General features: G+C 43.0%; 1 protein-coding gene and 1 long non-coding RNA gene across 12 annotated transcripts in view; one reads left to right on the top strand and one right to left on the bottom strand.

Annotated features, from left to right (window-relative positions):
- Positions 1-24,869, top strand: part of LOC118320575 — a 58,138-nt gene that overhangs the window by 9,502 nt on the left and 23,767 nt on the right. For 3 of the 11 annotated variants that reach the window (XR_007032088.1, XR_007032091.1, XR_007032092.1), the window contains exons 5-11: positions 236-323; positions 779-840; positions 1,219-1,284; positions 2,086-2,375; positions 11,822-11,981; positions 12,756-12,883; positions 24,518-24,580. This is a non-coding gene — a long non-coding RNA (uncharacterized LOC118320575). Of the gene's footprint in view, positions 1-235; positions 324-778; positions 841-1,218; positions 1,285-2,085; positions 2,376-11,821; positions 12,103-12,755; positions 12,884-13,013; positions 14,558-16,380; positions 16,907-19,277; positions 19,410-20,265; positions 20,475-24,517; positions 24,581-24,869 lie in introns of those variants that run through there. The other 8 variants (XR_007032089.1, XR_004796352.2, XR_007032085.1 and 5 more) reach the window with 8 other exon arrangements.
- Positions 10,490-11,922, bottom strand: olig1 (oligodendrocyte transcription factor 1). Its single transcript, XM_035651504.2, has one exon. It carries the CDS (start codon positions 11,618-11,620, stop codon positions 10,841-10,843), a length of 780 nt encoding a protein of 259 aa, XP_035507397.2. The 5' UTR covers positions 11,621-11,922; the 3' UTR covers positions 10,490-10,840.

The raw sequence follows: 24,869 nt of genomic DNA, 5'->3' as shown, positions 1-24,869 counted from the left end.
TGAACAGTTGTTACACTAAGAGTTCATTTCTAAATGCTAAGCTAGCACAACCTACAAACATGGTTGTTTCCTCTGTTACCACGTCCTTCGTTTTTCCGCTTCTATGCTGATGATGCCCAGCTCTTCTGATCCACAGAGATTCTACACCGATATTAAAAAATGAACAAATGTCTCCACATTACAACCTTGGAGTTAAGCCTAACCCCACCCACTATTTCCTCCCCCGTTTCACCAGCAACACCTCTTCAACCTATGCAGCATTTGTTGTTGTTGCATCATGTTGCGTCAGGTCCAGTGCGTCACTCAACTTCCTCATCTTGCAGGTTTGCTCTTTTTTGTGTTGTAAAGCATCTCTAAGTGCACAGAGAGTAGAGAACTAAAAAAAATGTGACTTATTAAATGTTACAGCCTGATAACAATATTTCCTTTACTTATGGTTCACACACCTGCATCCCGTACAGACTGGCATATGATTTAAGGTTCAGACGTAAATGTAAAAGTGAAAAACATTCCCTATATTTCCCATAATCTAACATATCCAACCACAGTCCCCATGTATGTGTGTTTGCCCTGAAACAAAACAGACATGTTGAAAGTGACACCCTCATTCTAAAAGTGTACAGATGGGATTCAACACAAAAGAACTTTGAACCAATTATCATAATCTCTCTCTCTCTCTCTCTCCCTCTGTTTTCCCCTCATGATTAAACATGGGAGAGTTAAATCGGACGATTAGCATGCTGTCAGGGAGAAGTCTAACTGCTGTTGTGTTTCACAGTGTGAGAGACAAAGCGCTGGCCTGCACGCCGACAAGCCTCCCCGGCCAGCTACAGTAAACTGGTAAACACACGTCTGTTTGGCTCAGCGGGGGATGACAAACACCCGCCGAGGAGGCAGAGATGAGAGGAGGCGGGAGGAGCCGAGCAGAGAGCTCGCTTTGACTCCTTTGGCTTCTGGGTCTCTTGGCGCCTAATGTCCAGAAAATCTGGGGCCAAACAAGTTGTTCTGAAAGGTCCCGGCACTACTGCCAAGAGCAGAGGGTTTGGAGACAGAAGGAGGAGGGAGGAGGGTGGTAAACAGGAGGGTTTTTTTAAAGAGGGAGGGAGACTCACCTTCAGTTTGTTTTTTTAAATCTTAAAGGTTGAAGTGAACGAGGGAGTTGAACACAGTAGAGATATCTCTGATGAAATTAATAAGGACCAATTTTGTGCTCCACAGGGTGACGTGATAAGTCGTGATTATACCTGCAGACGTGTCTTGCGATATATTAAAGTAGTGGAAAAGGTGAATACATGGAATGACATTTCTTTCGTTTTGTTCACCCAGGACACGTCTGTAATCCAAGTTTGTTCTCGAGTGCTGATGTGGGATAAATAACTTTGACACAATATAGTTTCTGTGTCTCTTGGGAGGCACTTCAAATGAAACCTTGGTCCATATGTTCCAGTACTCTTCAAGAATAAACTAAAGCATAATTTCATATCCCTAATTGGTAATCACAGAACATTTCTCTGCAGGTACTGTAACACACTGTGAACTAAATGACAGCCCAACAGTCCAACCACAGGAACTTAACCATGAATGTTTGTTGTCACGGGATCAAAACAAAATTCGATTCATAGTTCCTGGCCCCAAAAATTCCTTGTTCGGAGGGAAGTACTTTTCGACGGTACAGGAATTGAGTTTGCTGTACTGTCTGGTCAAACTGTCCTGGAAAATGATTGCTACTAGAAACAAAATAATGAGGTGTATATGTTAAAAACTGGATAATTGAATGAATGACTGCCTTATTTTGTTCATTTATTAACTTGTGGTTACATATTCAAGAAACTGAAGAAAGACATTTCATCTTCATGGGGTTTCATTCTCCCTTTCCACCGCAGCATGTCTCCTTTCAAACATGGATCGTTAGAGATGCAAAAACAGAAACTATATGATAACTCTGTGTGCTCTCTGCTTTCCGTAATTTGTACAATTTACATAATCTTCATGGGTCTTCCCATGATGAAAGGGACTTTTAGTTTCTCTACATTGCTGTAAACCAACACACTTACATGCAACCTCTTTTTGTTGCCCCTCGCTCAGAGACATTTGGAGGTCATTGGAGTTGACGTCTGTCCACTGAAGAGACGTCTCGGAGAGGCTCTTGTCGAGACTGGCCGGCCTGGCCGCGAGCCTGCCGCGCCACGTTTTTTCGCCATCCCGTGTAACCATGCCGACAGGATTGGGCCGGGGTCCAGGAAGACAGTCGGCTCTGGAAGCTGTCAGCAGCAGCTCCGTTTGACGGCATGCAAATGTATGCAAATGAAGAGGTCCAACCATGACACCTGCACACAGGAGGAATGGACCGTGCCCTTCCCAGCAGAGGACTCTGGGTAGGCTGCCCAACACACACACAGACACAACCACATACGCAAACACATACACAACCACATACTGTGATCCTCTGGTACCCATCACAATAAGCTTTGGGTTTTTTTAAACTCACATTCCGAATTATGTTTTTAGTCTGACTGATTCAAACACAGTACATTTCACGCTGGAGCAAAGTGTTGAACTAGAAGACAGGAGGACAAACAACTGATTGACTAATGGCACTTTCACACTTACCTTGTTTGGTCCAGACCTTTGAACTTTTAAGTTTAGTCCGAACCAAACTAATAGGTGAACAACAGACCAAAATTTTGTCAGATCAAAAGAAGTGGCTAGTTCTGGATAATACTGAACCATGATTTAGTTTGTTAGCAGCGTGAAAACACTTTTTTTTTTTTGAATAGTCGTGACTTTCGGACCAATTGCAGGAAACTGATACGGCATTAAACAATAGAAAGAAAAAAAGGAAGCAGAAAGGAAGCAACAACGAGCTGTGGTACCACACGGGGGGAAGAGGAAATATTTAATTTCAAGTTGAATATGTTAATTTTCTCCATTTAAACTGAAAGACTATTACCCGCCAAACTGAAAACACGCCAAAGAACCAATCAATTTGAATTGTCGGTAGATGCAGTCAACATAGCTGATGACGACCAGACGAATGTATGTCATAGAAAATTATTTTGTGTGCAGCCTTAAATTACGATGTGAAAAGAAAACTAACAGGATCAAATGTAGACAACGTAACAAACACATGAACCTTGGTTTGGACCTCGGAAACGACTCTGGAAGGACTGAAATCGCACTTGTTATACTTTTTTGGCTCGATTTCTACTTTCTACTTGTGACTACGTAGAAAAAGAAAGAAATCACATCTCCCACTCAACTCCCAAAGATTGGGTTTGATATGTTAAAATAATGTATCTGTAGTGTGGATCACATTTACTGTGAGGATTTATTAGAATTCCAATGAAGAACCTTGACAGCGTGCTATATTTTTTACATTTATAAAATTGTAAGCTGTGTATGATTACAAATTGACTTTTCTTTAATGGAGTTCTCCTCGTATGTCCAGTGAATATCAGTGAGTAAATTCTATAAAACTCCACCTGTAAAATAACTGTTTATCAGTGTTCAAGTGCGCAGAAGTGAGTTTTTTTTCCCTCATTACTGACTTCGAAGGCAGAACAGCCAACACACGTTCTCCACCTTTTAACTTACGATGGGAGGTTTTTCTCCAGACTTCAAAGTGAAGTCATTTCCATTTATTGTTCAATAGGTCAAAATCATGTTACCTGTGTGATAAAAATGCACAACGCTGCTCTGGCCTCGCCTCGTTCCTCTGAAGTGTTTTGACTCCTGCGCTGACCCTGCCGGCTGGTTTTGGCATTCCAGCAGGCTGGAGGACTGGAGGAGTGAACTGTGGCCCCCAGCAACCCCTGCACGCACGCACACACACACACACACACACACACACACACACACACACACACACATACACTGTCCTTGGGTTGAGGTGTCCAGGGTTTCTGCTGGTCAGCAGAAAGAGAACGGCTGTGTGATGGCACAAGTGTGTCTGTGTGTGTGTGTTTGTGGGGGTTGTAGCTGTCAGAGTAGCCCCCTGTGTGTGTGTGTGTGTGTGTGTGTGTGTGTGTGTGTGTGTTTAAAGTAAGGAGAGGGCAACCTTAGGGAGGGAGCTGAAGTCTAGTGGCTCTCGTCCAGACCTTGTACCATGTAAACTGACTACACACCCGAGCCTTCAAAAATCTCATATTTACAACACACACACACACACACACACACACACCCACACACACACACCCTTTGCCCTTGGTTGTCTGTTTTGGTGTGTGAGCAGATGGACAGGCTCATGGACCCTGAGGGATGAGAGGAGTGTGTTTCTCTTTCAGTCTTAAACAAATAAATAAACCAACCAACAAACAAAGACACGCAACAAGAACATCAAAGATTAATAACAAAATTGAATATGATTAAAATCCAGATATTAATATCCGAGCAGTAGAACTTCAGCAGTCTTATCTGGAAAATGAATGTAATGATAAATTACATGTTAACATTGCTGACTTCAAAAGTCACCAAAAAGTATGGATGATGAATGAGCCACCGACTCACAACACACTATGTCTGTCTACACACTTTAATAACAGAGAAAAGAGCACAACAGGCTAAATTTTTTAAAATCTTTATCGAGGTAAAACACATGTTATTTATAGTTTAAATATTTAAGAAATCCAATCTGATTATAATACATAAACCTTCATAAAATAGATATTCTATTTTCCTCTCCACTTTTTCTGATGGTAAAAATAAACAATACTTATCTGATTAAATTGATGGAAAAAGAGTGTCAGGCCTGTGCCGTGCGACTGCCGTAATGATTGCATATAGAAGAAAAACACATAAATTAAAAAAAAACTACATCACAAAGTATAGAAAATGATCAGCAAAGTCTTTTTTTACTATATCAAAAACTATATATCTGCAAACTCTTGGTTAATACATTGGGACAGTAAAATCTTGACTCTTCATTTTCATCAAACCACAGTTTTGTTTTGTTTTAATCCTTAGTGGGTCATGTTTCTGTCGAGCTGATAATCTCACGAATAACACGTTCGTCGGTGTAAAAAAGTGAAATGTGACTCGTCCTCTGCATCGCGCCCTCTCTCTCTGCTCTGTCCTGATGATTGATGACTTCACACACACTCAGTGTTTGCCTTCTTCAGACCACTCTGCTCTCGCCTATGGAGATGATATTTATGGGTTTGCTGAGCACTTAAAACTGACGGGACTCTCTTGTCTCTCAATGGTCTGAATCCCAATCTTTTAAAAAGATAAATACAAATGCTGGCCATTTAGATTTTAAATAGTCGTTTTGACATTTTTTCAGCAGGTCTGACATTGGTAGAAATTCACTAAAAATATGTTTTATTTACCACGACTCAAGATAAAGCTAAATCAGAAACAGATTTTCTTTTACATATTAGATAAAATACCCAACCGCCTTCTTGATATTTCAGAAATGTATATCCAGCCCCCCCCCTGGTCCTAATCTGGGCCATGTTCACTCATGCGGCAGTAACAGTGAAAAACTAACCCGTCTCTGAGAGCACAATGGTGGGTGCCCCCCTGCCCCTCAGACTCCCCACATAGACGGTGCTGTCTGACAAGCCCGCCTGCCAAACAACTCAATTAAGCAGAAAAGGAGGCAAGAAAGAGGAGCCCAAACAGAGGAGCGGGAGAAAGGAAGGGAAGAAAGAGGACAGGAAAACAGAGGAGGGACCGGGCCGGTGGCTGTCAGGCCTCGTCGACGCCCGGCCGACGTTTTGGCGAGGGAAGCGACAGAGACACAAAACGAGGAGAAAAGAAAACTGTGATGTGTTAACTGGAATTCCTGCTTCCAAGGCCACCGTGGGTTCAGAGGGCAAACTGAGGGCCAGGGGTTCATTACCACAGAGACACAGACTCTCTCACACACACAGATACAGACACACACACACACACACACACACATACTCATATTTAAAGGAGCATGGTGTCTCTTTCCATGTCTAATCCCTTTGGTCCATTTTACAAAGATGTGTTTCAGATTTTGGAATATTTTTTTCCATTTCCACAGGTGTCACCTCAGTCACGTTAATTACTGTATATCAAAATAATTTCCAGAGGTTTGTGACTTTTATGTTTGGTGACTCATAATGTCAGTTACATAGATAATTGTTCAATGGAAATCAAGGTTGTCATAGCTTAAATTTGCTAACTGAATATATATATATATATATATATATATATATATATATATATATATATATATATATATATATATATATATATATATATATATATATATATTTGTGTGTGTGTGTGTGTATATATATGTATGTATTAATAGGGGCCGAAGATCAACCACCAACCTTCCGATTAGGGGACAACCAATTTATCCTATGTCCCAAACTGAACAAATGTGTTCTGACATTTTGTAGGAAATATTTTCTCTGATATCATAAATGAAAAACACTTGTCAGAATATTTCTACTAAAGAAAGGCAGACATGATGTAGCCTGCTGACCTTAAGGTGACAGCAGCCACCAGGGGCCCAACAATATATATTACATTTTTAAAAGTGCTCATTAGCGCCCCCAACTTTCAATTTTCCAATTTTTAGATTATCTTGGAGGAGATTTAGAATTTCTGAACTTTTCCGTATGTATGCGAGAACGCAAATGCCCACAAATGTTGCTCCGGACATGTTCTAGAACTCTTCCTGCCAGCCCCATTGTAAAATTGGACGTGTTGATGACTGTAAACAAAAACTCTGCTTAACGTTTAACTATTATGACCCCTGTGTGTCAGTGTGAGTTGCTGGTGATCGACGTGTTGATCATTTCACTGTCGCCACCTGCAATATTAACACTTGAAAGTAAATTCTTCAACCTATTCAACTTGAAATCAGCCCGATATCGCCCCTTAAACCGGAAAAATTTGCAAGGCTTTAGGGATGATTTCAGATTTTGTAAAGACAATGCGTCTCCAGTGACCACACACCATCTCCGGCCCGTCGATTGGGGTAATGATGTGGCGGCTGATGGTGGCCTGTAAAGTTGTAATGAGGGCCGTGGTGTGAATGGGACAGAGGGCTGGAACGGGTGGGAGAGAACACGATGCTTAATGAGTGGGCCGGCGGGGCTCAGCGGTAACCCCGTTGTATCGGCCCGGTCTGAGACAGAATGGGGTGACACAGGGGATCAGGAATTTCAGGGTGGGACAGCGCAGGAGGGCCTGATGTTATTTAGGGAGGGAATGAATAAAAGCTGGGTTAGAAAGTAAATGGGGGTCCTGACCAGCCCCTGTGCTCCGCTCATTGTGGAGGTGAAATTTATGGCTCAGGACTTCCTAAGCCAAGGACTCCCCACGTTGACTGGTTAAGTGCTGTGAAACAGTGCGACAAAGGCCGGAGGCAAACAACACTCGGGAGATGAGAGGCTGCCGGAGAGGGGACGGTGGACGACAATGTGTACCGTCCACATTAGAGACACATGTTCGGGGCATAATTGGATTTGGACAATTTTGAGAAAGCAGTTCGACATCGGTTGTTTGAACAAAGCTCCTCCGTTTAGTTGGTGGATCGTAAAAATGACGAAAAGTCTAGTTCAATGCTTTTCGGTTAAATGACCAGCAACTCTGAGATGTGAACGCAGGCCTGTCTTGTTACAAGATGGAGCGCAGGGCGTTAACACATCAGAGAACATCCATTACATTCAAGCTCGTGCCAAACCAGTTCACACACTGAAGATTAAGCCTCCGTAATCGTGTAAAATTCGATGTGGATTTTGTAGAAAACCAGAGTTTCAAATCTTTTTTGATAGTCCCACACTGGTGATGAGTCAGTAAAACTTATTTTTCAGAAAGGGGGGAGCAACCATAACTGTGTGGATGCTGCTGCATTTAGAGGAAAGATTTCAGTCTAACTAAAGAAAGCAAACGATGGGAAACTACTAACTAGGAGTTACTGATAAAATGGAAAACAGCAATGCAATGCTTCTAATGTGCTGTTTAATATTTACTTTATGTATACTGCATCTTATGCCACATAATTTTGGAAACTCGTATCTGTTTTGTGAATCTTAACTGGGTAATAATTATATTATAACTGTTTGAAAAGTGTTTGTGTCTGCATAGTTTTTGTTGCTGGTCATGTTTTCCTGAGACTTGTCAATCTGGTTAAATGCTGTAGAGGAAAAAAATGCCACAGGTTGTGGATGTGTTGTGCCTTAACTGAGTGGGAGAAGCATTCTGTGTGTGTGTGTGTGTGTGTGTGTGTGTGTGTGTGTGTGTGTGTGTGTGTGTGTGTGTGTGTGTGTGTGTGTGTGTGTGTGTGTGTGTGTGTGTGTGTGTGTGTGTGTGTGTGTGTGTGTGTGTGTGTGTGTGTGTCTTACGAGCTCTCCTCGCCCCATTGAACAACAGTGATGAAATGGAGATGAGTTAAAGTGCTAACACAAAGACAGACGAGACCCCTGCGTCGCCGCAACAATGAAACCACCAAACGCGAGAAAGTGAGAGCCTCTTGGAAAAACAGAGAGAAAGAGTGGAGAATGAGAGGGGGGAGAAATTAAGGAGCCCGGCTTTAAAAAGTGAAAAAAAAAGAAGAGGAGAAGAAGAAGGGGCTGAACCATCCTGAGAGCAGGAGGCAATACATTGTGGGCAATGGTAGCAGAATGGAGAAAAACCCGGAGAAAATAGCAAGGTAGATAATCCCCCGGAGACATAAAGCAGCTATATGTAAATGAAAGCCGTGAAGTTTGGTCATCTTACTTTGATCTATGAATCGGGACCCTCCCTCCCCCCCTCCTCCCCTCCTTCACTCTCACCCTCTTCTCCTTCCTCCCCTTTTTTCCTTGTAAGAAAATCAAGCCTTATTTAGCTTAATCTCACTTAATGGCATCCAGCTCCTCCTTTGTCCCCCCTGATGCTAACAGATTCCCGTTCCTTTCACTCGCCACCATTCACATATCTACACCTCTATAATCCTCTCATTCTGGTTGGGGGTCGCAATTATTTTGAGTCTTTTTTTATCAGCATTATGATTATGATCATTTTCATTATTATCATTCATGCAGGCCGCGTGGAGGAGGGCCCAGGTTGGCGGCTGAGAACATCCTCCCTCCTACCGGCGTGCCTCTTATTCTCGCTCAGAATGAGGCTGCCTGCTTTCTTCCAGAGGGGTGGCAGGAGTTTGCAGGAGTGAAGCCCCTTTCAGCGAGACACATTTTCTGGGCGTTTGAACATATTGTGGAGTGAGTGTAATGAGTAGCACCAAATCACCCGTCCTGGCTCCTCAACACAGGGAAACATCAAGAATTTGGGGACGGAGGAGAATGAGGGGGCTAATAATCAAAAGGCCCCCTTTCTGCGCAGCAGTAATTACACGGGTGGGTTTTGATCTTTTGCTTGTCGCGGCGGTGAATGGGGGCGACGAGATGAGGACTGTTTCACTGTTTCGAAGGTGGTGTGAAGGGTGGAAGGAGCTTTTCAACTCGGCATCTTGTCGGTCTGAAGTACGTCGGAAATTATAACGACGAGGATCCAATGAACGAGGTGCTGCGCGGGGGGAAGTTCGCCTCTGTACGAGTGAACTCTTTTCTCTGTGTTTTGTGGGATAGAAGGTGATGCAGGATTAAACAGCGGCATGTTGGGGGAAAAAGTTTGAAAACTTTATGCAAATGTAGGCTACTTTTATCAGAAAACTTCAGAGTGATGACGATAAACTGATGAGGAAAAAGTGCAAATAGGAACATTTAGTCTTGACAAATCCCTGCATGCAATGATCACGACTGCATTATCATTGGCTCCAAGATCACTGCCAGTCTCACACTGACTCACATAAGTTGCTGGAGGAAGTTGTTGCCGCCCCCAGCAACACTGTGAGGAGATGCCACACAGAAAAACTGTGACCAAGTGTCCTACATATTAACTATACATTATGTAATATATACTCATATTCACACTAGGTTTATAAGAAATCTGACCATGTTCACTTATATGCTTTTGGATTTTTTTTCTTTCTCTTTCTAATTTACATCTGGTTCCACTCGTGTTTCTACAGTTACAGAACATTGGATGTGTCCAAAATTAATATTAGCTGCCTTGAGTTAAGTACAGAGTCTCATGAAAAAAAACGTGTTTTGTTTTTCTGCTTAACCAGTTCAGCAGTTCAGTATTTTGTGTATCCAATTTCATTTCAGTATATATAAGAAAACTGGGCTTTATTTCTGAGTATATCTTATTTTCCTCTAATGTTAATTATAAAAATGAGTAAAAATTGAGAGTTTGACACTCATCTGATCTGCCTCATCAGGACTACATCTGTGTGGTTTGATCAGTTATTTGGTCCACTTCCAACCTCTGTTAAGAGCACAGACAAAACCATAAATAGAGAAATCATCAAATGGCCAACATTTTTCAAATTGATCAAGAAAGCTGTGTGTTCATGTAGGACTATTGCTCATTGTAGAAAGCAGACTTTTCTTTTTTATAAACAAGCATTATTTTAATTTCATATGAGCTCTTTATTTGGACCCTTTCCAGCTGTGGGCTTCTAAATTCATCACCAACATTCACTTCAGTCATATGTAGCGGGCACACACACGTTCATTTCAGTTTACATTTAATACGAACAAACTCACATACGTAGTTCATAATTTCTCTGTTTGTGGCATAATAAATGTGCAACAAGGAAACAACCAGGACATCAGGAGATTCAAAGAGCCAGCCTTACCAAATACAGAATAGTTGCATAAAATTTAAATGGATCATTGTGAGTATATTGTGTAGTAAAATATTAAAAACATGTTAAAAATGTTAGAAAAATAACTTCATATAAAAAAAATGTTGCATACATGTAACAGTCATCGAGTCCATTCTTCCATGTATCCTCCCCAACTTCAAGGTGTCACTTTGGGAATCTGGGAACGGCAGTGGAGTGGCTGAATCTGGGCAGTCTGCAGACTCCACAGGGGCACAGGGGCCCCCCGGAGGCACCTGTAGAGCTCCAGTGCACCGGGGCCAGTGAGGCTTCCATGGGGCCCGGAGACAGCAGGCGACATTTAGCTGCAGCAGAAGATGAAGTGGAGGAGGAAGGGGAGGAGGACGAGGCGGCTGCTGAGGTGAGGAGGGATTCCTGGGTGAGGAGGAGCTGACTGGGGCTGGAGATGAGGGGCCACCCACCGGTGAGCAGCAGCCGGGGGACCGGCCCCGGATTTACTCCCATCCCGATGCTCACCTCTCCCAGCAGCCGCCGCATCTCCTGCAGAGACGAACCCAGGAGGAGGATGTAGTTCCTGGCCAGGACCAGAGTGGAGATCTTGGAGAGCCTGCGGCCCGGAGGAGCTCCAGGGTGGTGGGACTGAGAGGAGGAGGCAGGAGAAGGGGACGAGGCGTAAGGCACCATGACCTCCCTCAGGGCATCCATGGCAATGTTCAAGTCCTGCATCCGCTTCCTCTCCCTGCTGTTGATCTTCCTCCTGAGCTCCTGCTGCTCCTCAGGGCTCAGCTCCCTCTGAGGTTTGGTCGATCTCGGGCTGCTCTGGAGGCCGAGCAATGGCGCGGGGTGGAGGCGCGAGCTCAGGTGGAACCCTGGAGGGCAGTGGGGTAAGTCCTGGACAGTCCCGGGGCCACAGAGAGGTCGAGACTGCTCCTGGGCCCTAATCACTGGGTTTGACAGCACGTTCATAGTCTCCTCAGAGGTTGACTCGTCTTCAGAGTTGTAGTCCAGCTTAGTCTTCTTCTGCAAAAGGTCAAGCTTGAGAGAAAAATCTAAAATAATCTGTCGGTCAAAGCAAAAATGCTTCTCTTTTGTTTTTTAAAGGAATCCACAGAGTGCAGGGATCAGATCTTTATTCCCTCCACCTGCTGATCTCCCCTCTGCTTGCAGAAAACAGATGCCATCCAGCACAATGTCGAGTCAGCCAAATGTTTCTCAGAGGTTTCTGGTGGCACGGGCGAGTGACTGAGAGCTTCCTGAAGTGGCGGCTCAGTTTTATCTCACTTCCACAGCTGCGTGTGGTGAGGCTGGCAGCTCACACGGTGGAAAAGTGAGCTAAATGGTCCCCTCACATACCCCCACCTCAGCTCAACTCCTCCCCAACACATGATGACACATATGTGCACGTCTGACTTTCTGATAGTTGACAGTGAAATGAGGAACAAACTTAGGTAATAACTGAATATTTTCTTTGTGCTGGTGTCAGCCAGGTGAACTTGTTCATCTCATTGTCCTTTTAAAGTTGGCAATATAAAACAGCTGTACAATGCAATGAAATTAAAACAAACTGGCACAATCAAAACTCAATATTAATATACAATAAATCATTTTGAAAATCGGAGGAAAAAAATTCAGAATGTGAATCATCTGAATTTTTAGAAAGTCGGTGAGAAAAGGTCGTTTTTCAAGCACAGACGAGGACAATCTCTTCCCTGCAAATTGTACTGGACCAAATTTGGATAAATGCAATCAGGCGTGACCGACCTAAAAAATACAGGATATGGGTTTTTGCACTATAAGTTGGTGAATAATGTTTCGCCACTGTGGTCCATTTTGAAAACTTTGTATGGACAGTCATGGTCCCCTGAGGATGAATCATCTGACTGATGTTTTCAGTTTGTCCAAACTTATAGTTTTATAACCAAGTATATCTTATAAAAATTTCCGTTAGCATGTTAGCATTGTCTGCGAGCATGGTAGCATGCGAATATTAACATTTAACTCAAAGCATTATTGTGTCTACATGAACCCTTGCAGAGTCACTAGCAAACCTGGAGACTTTCTGTCAGCAAGACTAACATTTCTTTTTTCTTTTTCTTTAAAGCTGTTTTCAGACATGAACTCCAGAAAATATTCGGAAAACCGCGTGTGGACAGTTTCTGGAGTTTGCCGTTCACATATGAAAAAGGATTGTCAGAGTAGGACGTGTTCGGGACAGCAAAAAGATTTCAGGTAAGAAAAGAAAGTTCAGGCAAGGAGTGTCTCCTGGGTAGAGCGCCAACCAGCTCTCTGTGAATCTCCCGGAGATATTCCTTCTGTATTCTCACATGGGGTCACGGACATTTTTCTGAAATTTTACTAGGGGGGTCTGGTAGGAAGAGTTCCAGAGAGTGTTCGGAGCCACAATTGTGGACGTTCTCACAAATTGTCCCCTCCGGAGAAGTTCAGGAAAGTGTCCATGCGCGTCTGAAAGCAGCTTGTGCGACGCTTACTGAAAGCACACGACACTCCGAGCTCACGGGAATGTGCCATTGCAGCCGCTCAACAACTTGTGGGCCATTAAAGATCTTCACCACTTTGTTGTGTGCCCGAGAGCAGGTATTAGCAGCCTTAACATTAGGTATTAATTGTGTCAGAGAACAGTTTTGGCAAACAGTCAATGGCTACATCATTGTGTGTGGAGAGTTAATTGATGGTTTTGAGGGGGGGAGGTTATTGTTGCTCAGTTCTGAGCGGCCACACTAAACCAAATTGGCTGGCGGAGAGCTGGGCACGGTTCCAGACGGGCAGACAACAGGCCAATTGACTCCAACCACAGGTGAAGCTGGCTTGGGGCACCAAGCAAGGCTGGAAACCTCAGATGTGCCATTCATGAGCCACGAAAAGACCTCGGCATCACTCTGCCTGGTCGTCCTCTTTTTGCACCCCCCTCCTCCTCCTTGTAAAGCCCATCTGAGAGGGAGAAAGGGAAGGCAGGGGGAAGAGGGGAAGGACAGCACCGTCACACACAGAAAGCAAGTTGTTTACGATGAAAGCAGAAGGAGGAAGACCCTTTCTCTCTCCCCCAGCCGCTCCTCTCTTGTCGTTCAACAAGTGAAAGATGTGTGCGGCGGCGCTTCCCTTCCCCACCAGTGGTCCGGTGGCGTCCGCCTGGTGCTGCGATTGAAGCTGAATGAACTGATTCCAGACGGACAGGAAAGGGAGGGCCCCATGAAAAGGGCCAGGCGGATGGCCCTCGCACCTGCAGGGAAACAGAGTGCAGGCAGCCAGGATGAATGTGTGTGTCTGTGAGTGTGTGTGTGTGTGTGTGTGTGTGTGTGTGCGCGCGCACGTGCCCTGCGAGCTCAATTTGATCTCTAGTGCCTGTCTAACAATGAGACGTAATAAACGCAGCAATGAAAGAAAACGAGCCGCGATGCTTTGAATGTATTTTTTCGGACTTGGTCTCTGTGTCAAGAAAGAAAAAAAGGACACCTGCAAGCAGCCACACATACAGAAGTCGGAAAGGAGGAGAGAGAAAGACGCTGGTGTCTAAACATAAAAGTGCACCCCCCCCACACACACACTTTTTTTTCTGTCCGCAAGGCAAAAGAAAAGTGAGCTTGATTTGGGGCTATTGCCCAGCATATCCGCCTCCCAGCTTCCAGGCTCCTTTTGATGAGGCTGGACCAGGGCAGGAGCACCGGTGGCTCCAGGGCAGGGGGAAGACTAGTGTCTTTATGGTGGAAGGGGTAACATCCATCTGGGCAAGGCCGTCCAATACTGGGGTCTGCACCTGGGAGCTAAATGCCTCGTCTGTGTGGAGTCACTTCCTGCGGCTGACAGGCAGGAAGACACCTCAGCCAAACTCCTGGGTCAATTTATCCACCAGTACAGGGTGAAAAACACACCCATAGTGCTGCCACTGACGACAAATTGGTTATGAATTATTTTCTTATTTTGGCGTATCTCAATTTGAGGTGATTATGCAAATCGCGCAAGATGTGATGATAAGAGGCAAAATACAGAAATAAACATTCTATTTGCTTTATCTCTTTTTCCCCAAAGCCATTATTTTATTGATTTTAAACTAGTAAAAGCAAATTTCCTTAGATGGCTAGCCTAGAATTTACAGTTTAAATAAGGTTTTGCAGCTATGATTTTGGAAAATTGAAAAAAGAATAATGCTAATAATCATTTAACTACAGAGTTTGCTCTGCAATTTGTTTAAAAAAATATTTAAAAAATATTTACCTTCATATTGTACAATTGATTTTTTTTCTCCTATTTTTTCACAAGTCACATTAATAATTAAAAACAGTGAATCCTCAGTTTGGACCACCCACATCAAATTGTTTTTCTCAAACAGCAGAATTTCCTTCGACAATCTCGCCTGGCTCATTAACTTAATACGAACTGGTGTAATTATATATCCACCACATCGTGGATATAAAGAGACCGTTTCACAAATGAAGTCCAGGCCACAGGCTGCTCCTGGTCCCCGACACAATCTTGACTTAATGGAGTCAGTTTACATCAGGTGTCTGATTGAGCTCCTTTGTATCACTTGATGGTGTGTGTGCGTGTGCGTGTGTGTGTGTGTGTGTGTGTGTGTGTGTGTGTGTGTGTGTGTGTGGGACGACACATCATGTTTGTTAATGTCTGAAAGAGGCGCTCTAATTCACCACATTAGCACAATCACACAGCGACTGTATGTTCTCTGTGTCCTCGTGTGTTTGTCAGCGACTGTCGTCCTTGTCGATATTATTCAAATTATTATTTAAATCCTTCATCCGTTATAGCACTTAGGGGCATATATCAGGAAGCGTCGCACATATCTCTGATCTACAGTTTCACCTCTGCTCTAAATTTCCGCCAAAGCTAAATGAAGAGGTCGGTAGTTAACCATGAACCAAAACTTACTTTATTGACAAAAAAATTATTGAAATATTTCCAATGATGATTGTAATGCTGTTTAAAATATGACTGATTTGTGGCCGGGGTGGCTCAGTGGATAGATATTAAAGGCGGAAAAAGCTCAGAAAAAATAATCTTAAAAAAATATGACTGATTGATGAGTCACACGACTAGTTGATGGTTTTAAAGAAGCCAAATCAACTTCCGATATGACCCTGATGACAGCAGAAAACTTTAAAGGTCCCGTGTGTTATAATTGGGATATATTCATATTTGTGTTGTCATTAGTGAATAATAACCTGAAACTGAAAAATCATTGTGTTTTTTCTTTAGCTTAGAATGAGCCCGTTATGTCAACAATGTGAGCAGTTTTTTGTTTCGCTTCATTTCAATCTTACTCCTACTTACTTAAATCTTAGAATCCTCATACAATAGCACTTAAGAAATCGAAAGCTGTTACAAAAACCAAAACAAAACAGAGACTGGTGAGAAGGTTGTACCTCAGCTGATGAAAGTCTTTGAAGGGATTTGAAGACGCATGCAATCTATGATCCTGAAATCTCAGGAATGAACAGAAAGTTCAGAGCTCAAGCCAAATGTTAAAATAATATATTTTTTTAATAGTTCTCGGAGGGAAAAACAGAACTCATGCATCTTCTTTGGGCTGCAATAATAACTGGATCAGTAAACAGGTTTTCGAGTATCTAACCAGGACTTTGAACCGGTGCACCTGCTACTGTATAGGCTTTGTTTATGACGTGCAAAGAGACTCTAATGAGAAATTAACAGTTGCCAGTGACTGATTTTCTCCATGCGTCCCTGTGGGCAAACAGGTGCAGCAGCAACAATGGAAATACAGCAGCGCAGGACTTTTCAGAAGGAAAAGGCTGCACCGCATCAAAGCGGCGGCGGAGGACACACTCGTCTATCCGCCCTAACCCCTGCTCCGTGAGGCCTGGCCAAAGACATGAGAAGATTACAAGCTGTTAATAAGGTGGAACCGATCGGCTGAAGGTCTGCTTTTGTCCCTCCCAGCATGCTTTGTGAGCACTGGCCTGGGATAGTCAGCATTTGGTGCTGATCATAGTGTGGCAGGGATAATGAAGGTGGGAGGGGGGGTGTAAGGTTTTAGCCCTCGGGCCCTTTGTGAAAGAGAGCCTAAATGCTTCACGCTCAATAGCTGCACACGCTCAGTTGGTCACGGTTGTTTAAATACAGATGGACTTTTGCCACATTCATATTTCATGCCGCTAACTGCTCTGCTGACATTTCCTGTGCAGTTGTACTCCTGCGAGATCTAGATGTGTTGTCACTTTCAAATTAAAGGCCTGAAAATCCCACGATATTTTTATGAAATCCTGAAGGTTTTTCTGGAGTTTTGTTTGCAAAAGTCAAAGTGAAGTACTCCAACCTTTCATTGAGGCTCATTTAAAATCACCCCGAACATAATCCAAGTCGGTGATTATCTATTGTCGTAGCAGATGTTCCTCTCTGAAACAATGCCACCAGGGATTTGTAGGATTGGCGGCTAATAGGAAAGTGTTAGTTAACCCGTCCCCCCACCAAGTGTCCTTAAAACCCCCCCGATCCCATTTAACTGTGACAATGATGGATTCACAGACACTAAACTTCTACAGGAATCCTTATCCAAAGTCAAACACAGAGCTTCTTCTTCTCACCAAGCAATTGAGGCCGGGGGCAACCCCAGTTAAAGTCTAAACGTTGTGGGGGCGGGTTTTTGTCGGTGGTTTTATTAGCGGTACAAGGCCACGGGTGGGTTTTCATGGGTTATCCCCGTCTGTGTGGAGGGGCGGTGCGGCGAGACCAGAGTCCCTGTTAAAAGTGAAAGCTCACAGCGCTATGATGGATGATGATACACGTCCCCGAAATTAGACTTCTTGTAGTGACGAGATCCTGTGAAAGGGGGAAAAGACATGGATTGAATGAGCAATCATTACAAAAAAAACCTTAGAATGTATCCACGTTGGTTTGGATGAGGCCTTGAAGGGATGGTTCCTCCCCTCCGGACAATGTTTCGTGCCACACCGACATGTAGAACCGGGACACGCTGCAGGGATCACATCTCCCAGCTGCCCGGTGGAGCACTGAGAGATCCACCAGGCAGAGCGGGAGGATACTCCTGACTGACCTGGCGCCCTGATTTCTCCTGTTTGCCTCACCATGAGCGGATCAATGGTCATTCAATCAGTGGTAACTGAAAACTATCGCTGGTGTCAGAGTTCAGCGCGTCGTCCCATCCACCTGCTGACTGCCACCCGCTTTCTACCACCAGTTTTTAAAGTTCAACTACGGCCTCTTTCTGTCTTTATTAATACCCAGTTTTCACCATAAATTTCCCCTTAATTTTGAATGGGAAAAAACAGAAAGACAATTATGAATTAATTTAATTATTTCTTAAAAACACTTTTAGGGAAATATGTCATATTTGTAATGACTGTAATTGTAAAATTGTTTTTTTTTCCTTCACTATTCAATGACTAATATTTAGGATTTCTTAGGCAACATTTTGTTTGAATTTTCTCAAAAGTCCTGATCCTATTTGGTATCTCTGGAAATTCAATTGTTACGTTGCTTATTTATTTTGTCTGTTTTAACTAGTTTTTAAACAAGGGTAGTGTAATCTGTGTGCGGTGAAAAACCTTTCCCCCAACGTTTTTTTTGTGATCAGAGAACGCCACTTTGCATTTTAACACATTGTTCTGATTTCACAAAATCTTGCCTCGCTACATTGGCAGATGGATGCAGTGGATGTAAGATGATTCTTTCAGGCGTCGACGGACACATCTGTCAGCCTACAGCCTTTATCACACACAAACACACAGTTACTACCCCCCCCCCCCCCCCCCCCCCCCCCCCCCCCCCCCCCCCCCCGCCCTCTCTTGTGACAGCCCAGAATCTCTCCTCTATGCCTTCCAGCCTCCTCCTCCTCAGCTCGTTCACCTCCCACTGTTCTCCTGCTCCTCACACAGACTCTTAGCACATTAAAATCCCCACTAAGACCTGAGAGATCAGACTGAAGCAGCCACTGCTCTGCCTTTCTATTCAACGTCCACTCTGATCAAACTGCAGCAGGTTTATCACAGATGTTGGGCAAACTCAATGCTGCTCCCCACTGAGGACTGTGTGAGATACAGAGTGACTGGGATTTTATTCCTGTATCTTTCTATGACGTAAAAGTTTGAATACAGACCTAAAACATAACGTGCAGATAGATAGTTTTCTTTTTTGGGGGGTTTACTGGCAGCCATTTTGAGTGTGGTGCTAATTTGATTTATGAAACGGCCGACCCCAGGGAAGCAACAATTCGAGAGCAGACATATGTTGCAGCGCAACATGATAGCAGGCTTCAGTAACTTGACAAATTGGGGTTGTAGTTATTAAAACATTTCACGGTGTCGTGGTTGCTGTAGAAGCAGAATTAATCACGCTGAACTGCTGAAATATCAAACCAAAGACGGTTATTTTCTGGCTATGAAAAAACATATCTGGTCACACAGGAAGTGCGGTATATTACCAATTCTATGAGACCTTGGACTCTATAGTATCTAGAGATAGTGGATAAATCAGATAAATCATTAAGCATATGTCTAAGAAAGCAAAACAGAACTGTAAGATCTTTTTGTGTGTGTGTGTGTGTGTGTGTGTGTGTGTGTGTGTGTGTGTGTGTGTGTGTGTGTGTGTGTGTGTGTGTTTCCTTGAATCCTGTCAGGTTGAGTCCCTTTGTCCAAGCGTCCCAGCTGCCAGCAGCATCATATCTGGCAGGCCCACTGCCAGGGGACAGACATGAGCGTGACATGGTCAACGAACCATATGGGACGTCATTCGTACACTCAAAGTCATGGTGGGAACTCAGATATGAAGATGACCGTCTTATTCACTTTTGTTTACCATGGTGTAAACTTGGAGAAAACTTAGAAAGATTTTTTTTTTTTGTGCTGTAAAAATAATTTTTCTTCATTCCAGGAATATCCCAAAATATCCAGTTACCACCACATTGTTTCTGAAAGGACGTTTTTGCTGTTAAATTATTCAAATATTACATTTTAATGCTACAAGAGCCATTGGATAATTATCTACTGTAATGCAGTGATATTCACAGGCAGATATCTCTAAACTTGGGCATATAAATCAATTGCAAATATATAGCTATATGGCTAAAAGTATGTGGACATCGGAACATTATACCCATAGGTGATAGTTGAATTTGTCATTTTCAAACCACTTTTTCGACATTTCAGTCTTCTCACATTTTTGAATCTGGCTGCAGGGATTTGCGCCCATTCAGACACATGAGCATCAGTGAAGTCCAACACTAATGTTGGGTGATAAGAAGTGGCTCACAGTGGGTGTTCCACTTCATCCCAAAGGCGCTGCATGAGGTTCGGATCATTGGTCGGGGCAAAGCAGTCGAGTTCTTCAATGTCAAACTAGGAAAACCTTTGCTTCATGGATCTGGCTTTGTGCACTGGGGTAAAACCACATTGGAACAGGACAAACAGATGTCATGAAAAAAGATGATTGCATGAGCGATCGTTAAGATGTTGATAGCATTAAGATTCAGCAGCTCATCAGACTCGAGGGTGACAATGGTGAGAATTTATTTTCTTGCCAAAATTGGCTGTTTATGTATGGATATGTTTGTCAGATTTGGCGGGCAGGTGCACTCACACCATATCTCTCTCCTGAATGGTATTTAGGAGGCCCTCATGCCGGAGTCATTCAAAGTGCTGTCCACCCACCAGACAACTGGTCCCCGAAGCACACCCCTCTGACACCCCTGTGTTTCTTCTTGGTTGATTCACGTCCCAGTCCTGCGCTCCTCTGATTCACTTTGATGTTTAATCCCATCCTGACTGTGTCCTCCTTCAGTCCGCGGAGCCGCTCGGCCAGTCATGAATATCCAAAGGTCTGCTTACTTGACAGGATTATCCCTCTTTTCAAAGCCACTGGGGACAATTCTTCAGCCACAAAAAACACACTCAATGGATCTTCTGCTCTCTCGCTTTGTTTCTTTCGCTTTCCTTTACTCTCTCTCTCACTCCCCTCTGTCTTTGTCCCTCTGGGCTTTTACCAAACACATTGATCCACCCGATCGGGTAGTTCATCTGCTGCTCTTCATAGATTGTTAGACACGCGCACGCACACCACTCAGTGATGTTTTAAGTATTTAACTTTAGTTTGCATAAATCTCCTAATAATTATGTAAATGCAAGAGTTTCAGTTTCTCTGATATTTGCCCACGAGTAGCTTCACATTCGTCATCCACACCTCTTCCTTGTTAAAAGAAAACCAAGAGACTCTGAATCAGAAGAGACCTTGATTAAATTCAGGAGTTCCTAAGACACCCTGGGGGTGTATGTCTTTAGCTTGGCCAAAATTGCATAAACAAACATTTTGCTTCCCGTTACTATCCCTTCATCAATTCTGGATCTTGTAAGACTTGAATCTGACCCATATCAGACTCAGATCTTATTCCTGGTGCAGGCAAAAGTTATGGCAGGGTGGGCAGGGATAGCCTTATTCATATTGTCATGTTCAATTGTGTCTCTACAAGTCAAGCCAATCCGTTGGCAGAGGTGTACATTCATACCCCTTCAGACTATTGGCAGGTTGGACCATCATTCAGACCATCCTGCCTTTTTGAAGCTCATTGTTGCTGAATTATTTCATCAATTCAAGTGGATCTGAGATCGGGACTGGGACATGAAACAGCTCACGCTGGTTTTGGCAAACACGTCATCCGCTATGCAGACGACACCCAGCTATTCCTATCAGGTGAAGGCTATTCTGGCAAATATCTCACTACCTAAAGCTCAATCTGGACAAAACTGAACCTCTCTGCCTCTTCAGGGAAAAGGTTCCCACAATGAGACAACTATTGACATTAACTAAACTGTGAATGTGTCAACCCGGTGAGCAAAGAACCTGGGTATGCCTGTTCTGAGTCCTTCTGTTCAGATTCACTAGAGTCCTGTCCACTTTAGAGAGGCCCATCCTGGTGCTTTTATCACCTGAGCTGCTTTGAGATACGCCCTCAAGTCCAGACATTATCCTGAACCTTTAGAGAGGGGCTGAATGCAAAGGTTGCTCCGAACATTTCCCCCAAACATTTTATGCCAGCCCCCTACAGCATGAAAATCTCACAGCAAGTGATTTGGCGTGTTGATGACTGTAAACAAAAAAAACAGCTTTCCAGACAGGATTTATTGTCATGTCCTGCCTCCTGCATGCTGTACTCAGATGCCACAGAATGTTCCTGACATTTTCCCATTGGTATGAATTGGACATTCTCCTGCTGGATTCGTCATACTGTATGTGAAAGAAAACTAATCCAGAATAATGCTGCTCACAAATTTGTAACACTTAAAAAATAACCTGTAAAACCCTTGATTTCAATCTAGAAGTTGTGATTACAGTGCTGACCATTACCATAACTCCAGGGAAGCATTTGTGGTTGTGGCCTAACTGTGTCTTCTAATTGGCACACGGCAACTAAAAGTAGGCATCATCAAATTGTTCCGAGGAACTGGGGAAAAAAGTAGCTTAATTCTTAGCTAGGCCACCACTTGTTGCAGATCTATTCAATACAGTCGGTGTTTTTGTGTGTCAGTGTACATCACAGTGTTTAACACTGGCAAATAGTGAGCAGATGAGCTGTGTTGAAATAAACACCGGTCCCATGGGAAAGAGTGACCTCCAAGGTCTCATATTCACCTTAGAGCTCCATCTATTCCCTTGTAAGTGTTAAATCCCGCCTTTGTCTCTTACAGCTTCTCTGTTTGTTTATCTCCTCTCGCTTATTCCCCCTTTGCGCCATCATTGACTATGTTTCTCTCTCTCTCTGTTATTCTGTTATTCTGCTACCTTTGATGCATCCCACCGATCTTTAATCCTTTCAGCTAACACAACATGATGCGTGCGGAGCTGAAAGGGCTGTACATCTGTGCGATGTTTTCGGGGAAGGTTTAAATCCAGTTACCACAGTGTAAGACTGATGCTCCCCTTCTGTCCAAAGTTATGAATATTTAAACTGTCACAGGACCAACCTCGGGCTCTCAGCATCAATGGATAAGTCAGCCTGCCACCAACAGTGGATAAGGAGCTGTTTATTCAAATCCAGTCGCAGGGATGCGAGGCCCAGCTGCTATTGACCAGATCTTCCAAGCAAAGCTGAAAAGATGCTAGTCACACAGTTTCTCTTTTAACTTTAGCACCATGTTTATCCGGGTGCATTGTAGAAAAAAACTTTCTCATGAGTGTCAGATTTCGCTGTATAGGCTTGCCCCTAATTTAAGAAGACGAAATCTTCATATGCACGTATGCATTGGCCTTAATGCAATTACAGCCTTTAAAGTTTGTTTCCCTGTAGACCTGACCAATATATTTTAAAAGAATTGGGATCATCTTTCAAGTGGAGTTCAGAGATGTAGATAATTTAAGAGAGGGAGCATTGAGGCTGCTTTGAGTTAACACCTTATTAAGATGGTATTTGTTTTTCTTTTAATTTGCCCTCATTGGCAGACATTTGAAATCTTGAGCGTTTGAAGCTGTGGAATTTGCTGCTTGTGCACATCGGAAAAAGAAGGAGAGAAGAAGAGATCATTGTTGAAAATTGAAGAAAAAAAAAAGAGAGGACATCACAGGGGAGAGGGAGGTCTAATTATTTTTGCAATACGATACTCAGTAACCTGTGTTAACTACATTTTGCACTGACAAATGGTGCTTGGTTGACTCTGGGGTAAAGATACCTGTAGTAAAAACAGATGTTCTGAGACAAATAATCCTACGATTTATTCCTTTATGCCCCCGCTCAAAATGTTGTGTTAAATCTGCGGTTGTAGAATCAGAGGTGAAGGTGACGGTAGGCTGTAAATGGAGCACACAGTTGATCTTAACTATCACACGTACTCAATTATTTTTGTGAATTTTTGATTGCTTTGTGTTCATTCTCATTCTGTATGATATCATCAATCTGTGATGTTCAGTCTGTTTCAGGCGTCACCGGGTTATGAAGGGGAGTTCTTCACCTGTTAGTGTTGTATCTGCTATTCTTCATTCATGAATTTCTATTCCTTGCTTTCCCAAATTAGCTTCCAACGCCTCTGGTAGAAATGAATCAGACTTACAGTTCGCAAAAACAAACCTTCCAAAATCTAAATAAAATAAAAGATTTCAAGTTGATTAAAAGTGAATGTTTATTGCAACAGCATTGCCTTATGTTCCATCAAAGCGTCTGTACAGTGAGTAGCTAAGGTCATATAAGCAAAAGCTTTTCAGGGAACATTTCCTTTTTTTAATTGGTCGGCTGTGATTTGATCCTAAATATTGATCCAATTGATTCTGCAGAAGTCAGACATAGTAAATATATAATTTGATGTTGAACTTAATGCTGAATGCTTTTATGAACGTGGGATGCATAACTGTAGTTGCACAAAGCAAAATTAAATATAGTATTATGAGTATAAGGGTTTTCTTTTCTTCTAATATATTATACTTGTTTCCTCAGGCCCTTTTAAAGACCTTGTCTCGTTGCTCACCTGCAAACAGATTCTATATCTGTCGTGTTGCACCGACTGACCTCTTCCTCTTTGAAACGTCCTACAAAAACCGCTGAAGGACTTTGAATAATTCAATTCCAGTAATGAGACGAATAAACAAATGCGTGCATGAATATTCAGCGATTCAGTTCATATCGTTGCAGCTTCAAAAAAGCCTTCGGAAAACATTGCAACAGCGTGCACAATCTGCTGTGCAGCTGCTGCCTTTTCCTAAAGTGTTACCAGCCTTTACTCGTCTCTGGCTTCTTTCTGCAAGCAGAACTTTTTTTTTTTATTCGAGGCTGTAAAGAGAGATTCAGGATATAGTTTTTCGTGGATGCCCTCTTCTTATAAAAGTCAGTAAATAGAAAGGTATTCACAATCTCTTATATATCTGTCTTTTATTCTGCAGGATGAATGTGCAGTCGGACGTGCAGGTGTCCACAGATTCATCGCTCCTTGGTGACATTGTCAGGTTTGTGCATGAAAAGAGGTTAATGTCCAAATCACCTTGGGTCGAATGTGAAGGATCACAAACACTTTCTGTGCTGTGATCTGAATCTCGTCCAGCAGGAAACACGAGCTGTGACCAATTTAGTTTTTTAGCTGAGGAGGAAAACGACAGCAATCTTAAAATATCAATACCATATAAAACATGTTCATTTCATTCATTAAATCTCAGATCCGTTAATTAAAAAATGTTTTACTACAGAAAACTCTCTGATTGGCATAATTAGTTCTGTATATTATAGTTTTTTTTAGTT

Source organism: Scophthalmus maximus, chromosome 14 (assembly GCF_022379125.1).
Source record: "Scophthalmus maximus strain ysfricsl-2021 chromosome 14, ASM2237912v1, whole genome shotgun sequence".
NCBI lineage: Eukaryota > Metazoa > Chordata > Actinopteri > Pleuronectiformes > Scophthalmidae > Scophthalmus > Scophthalmus maximus.
This window is presented reverse-complemented; position numbering and strand designations above follow the sequence as displayed.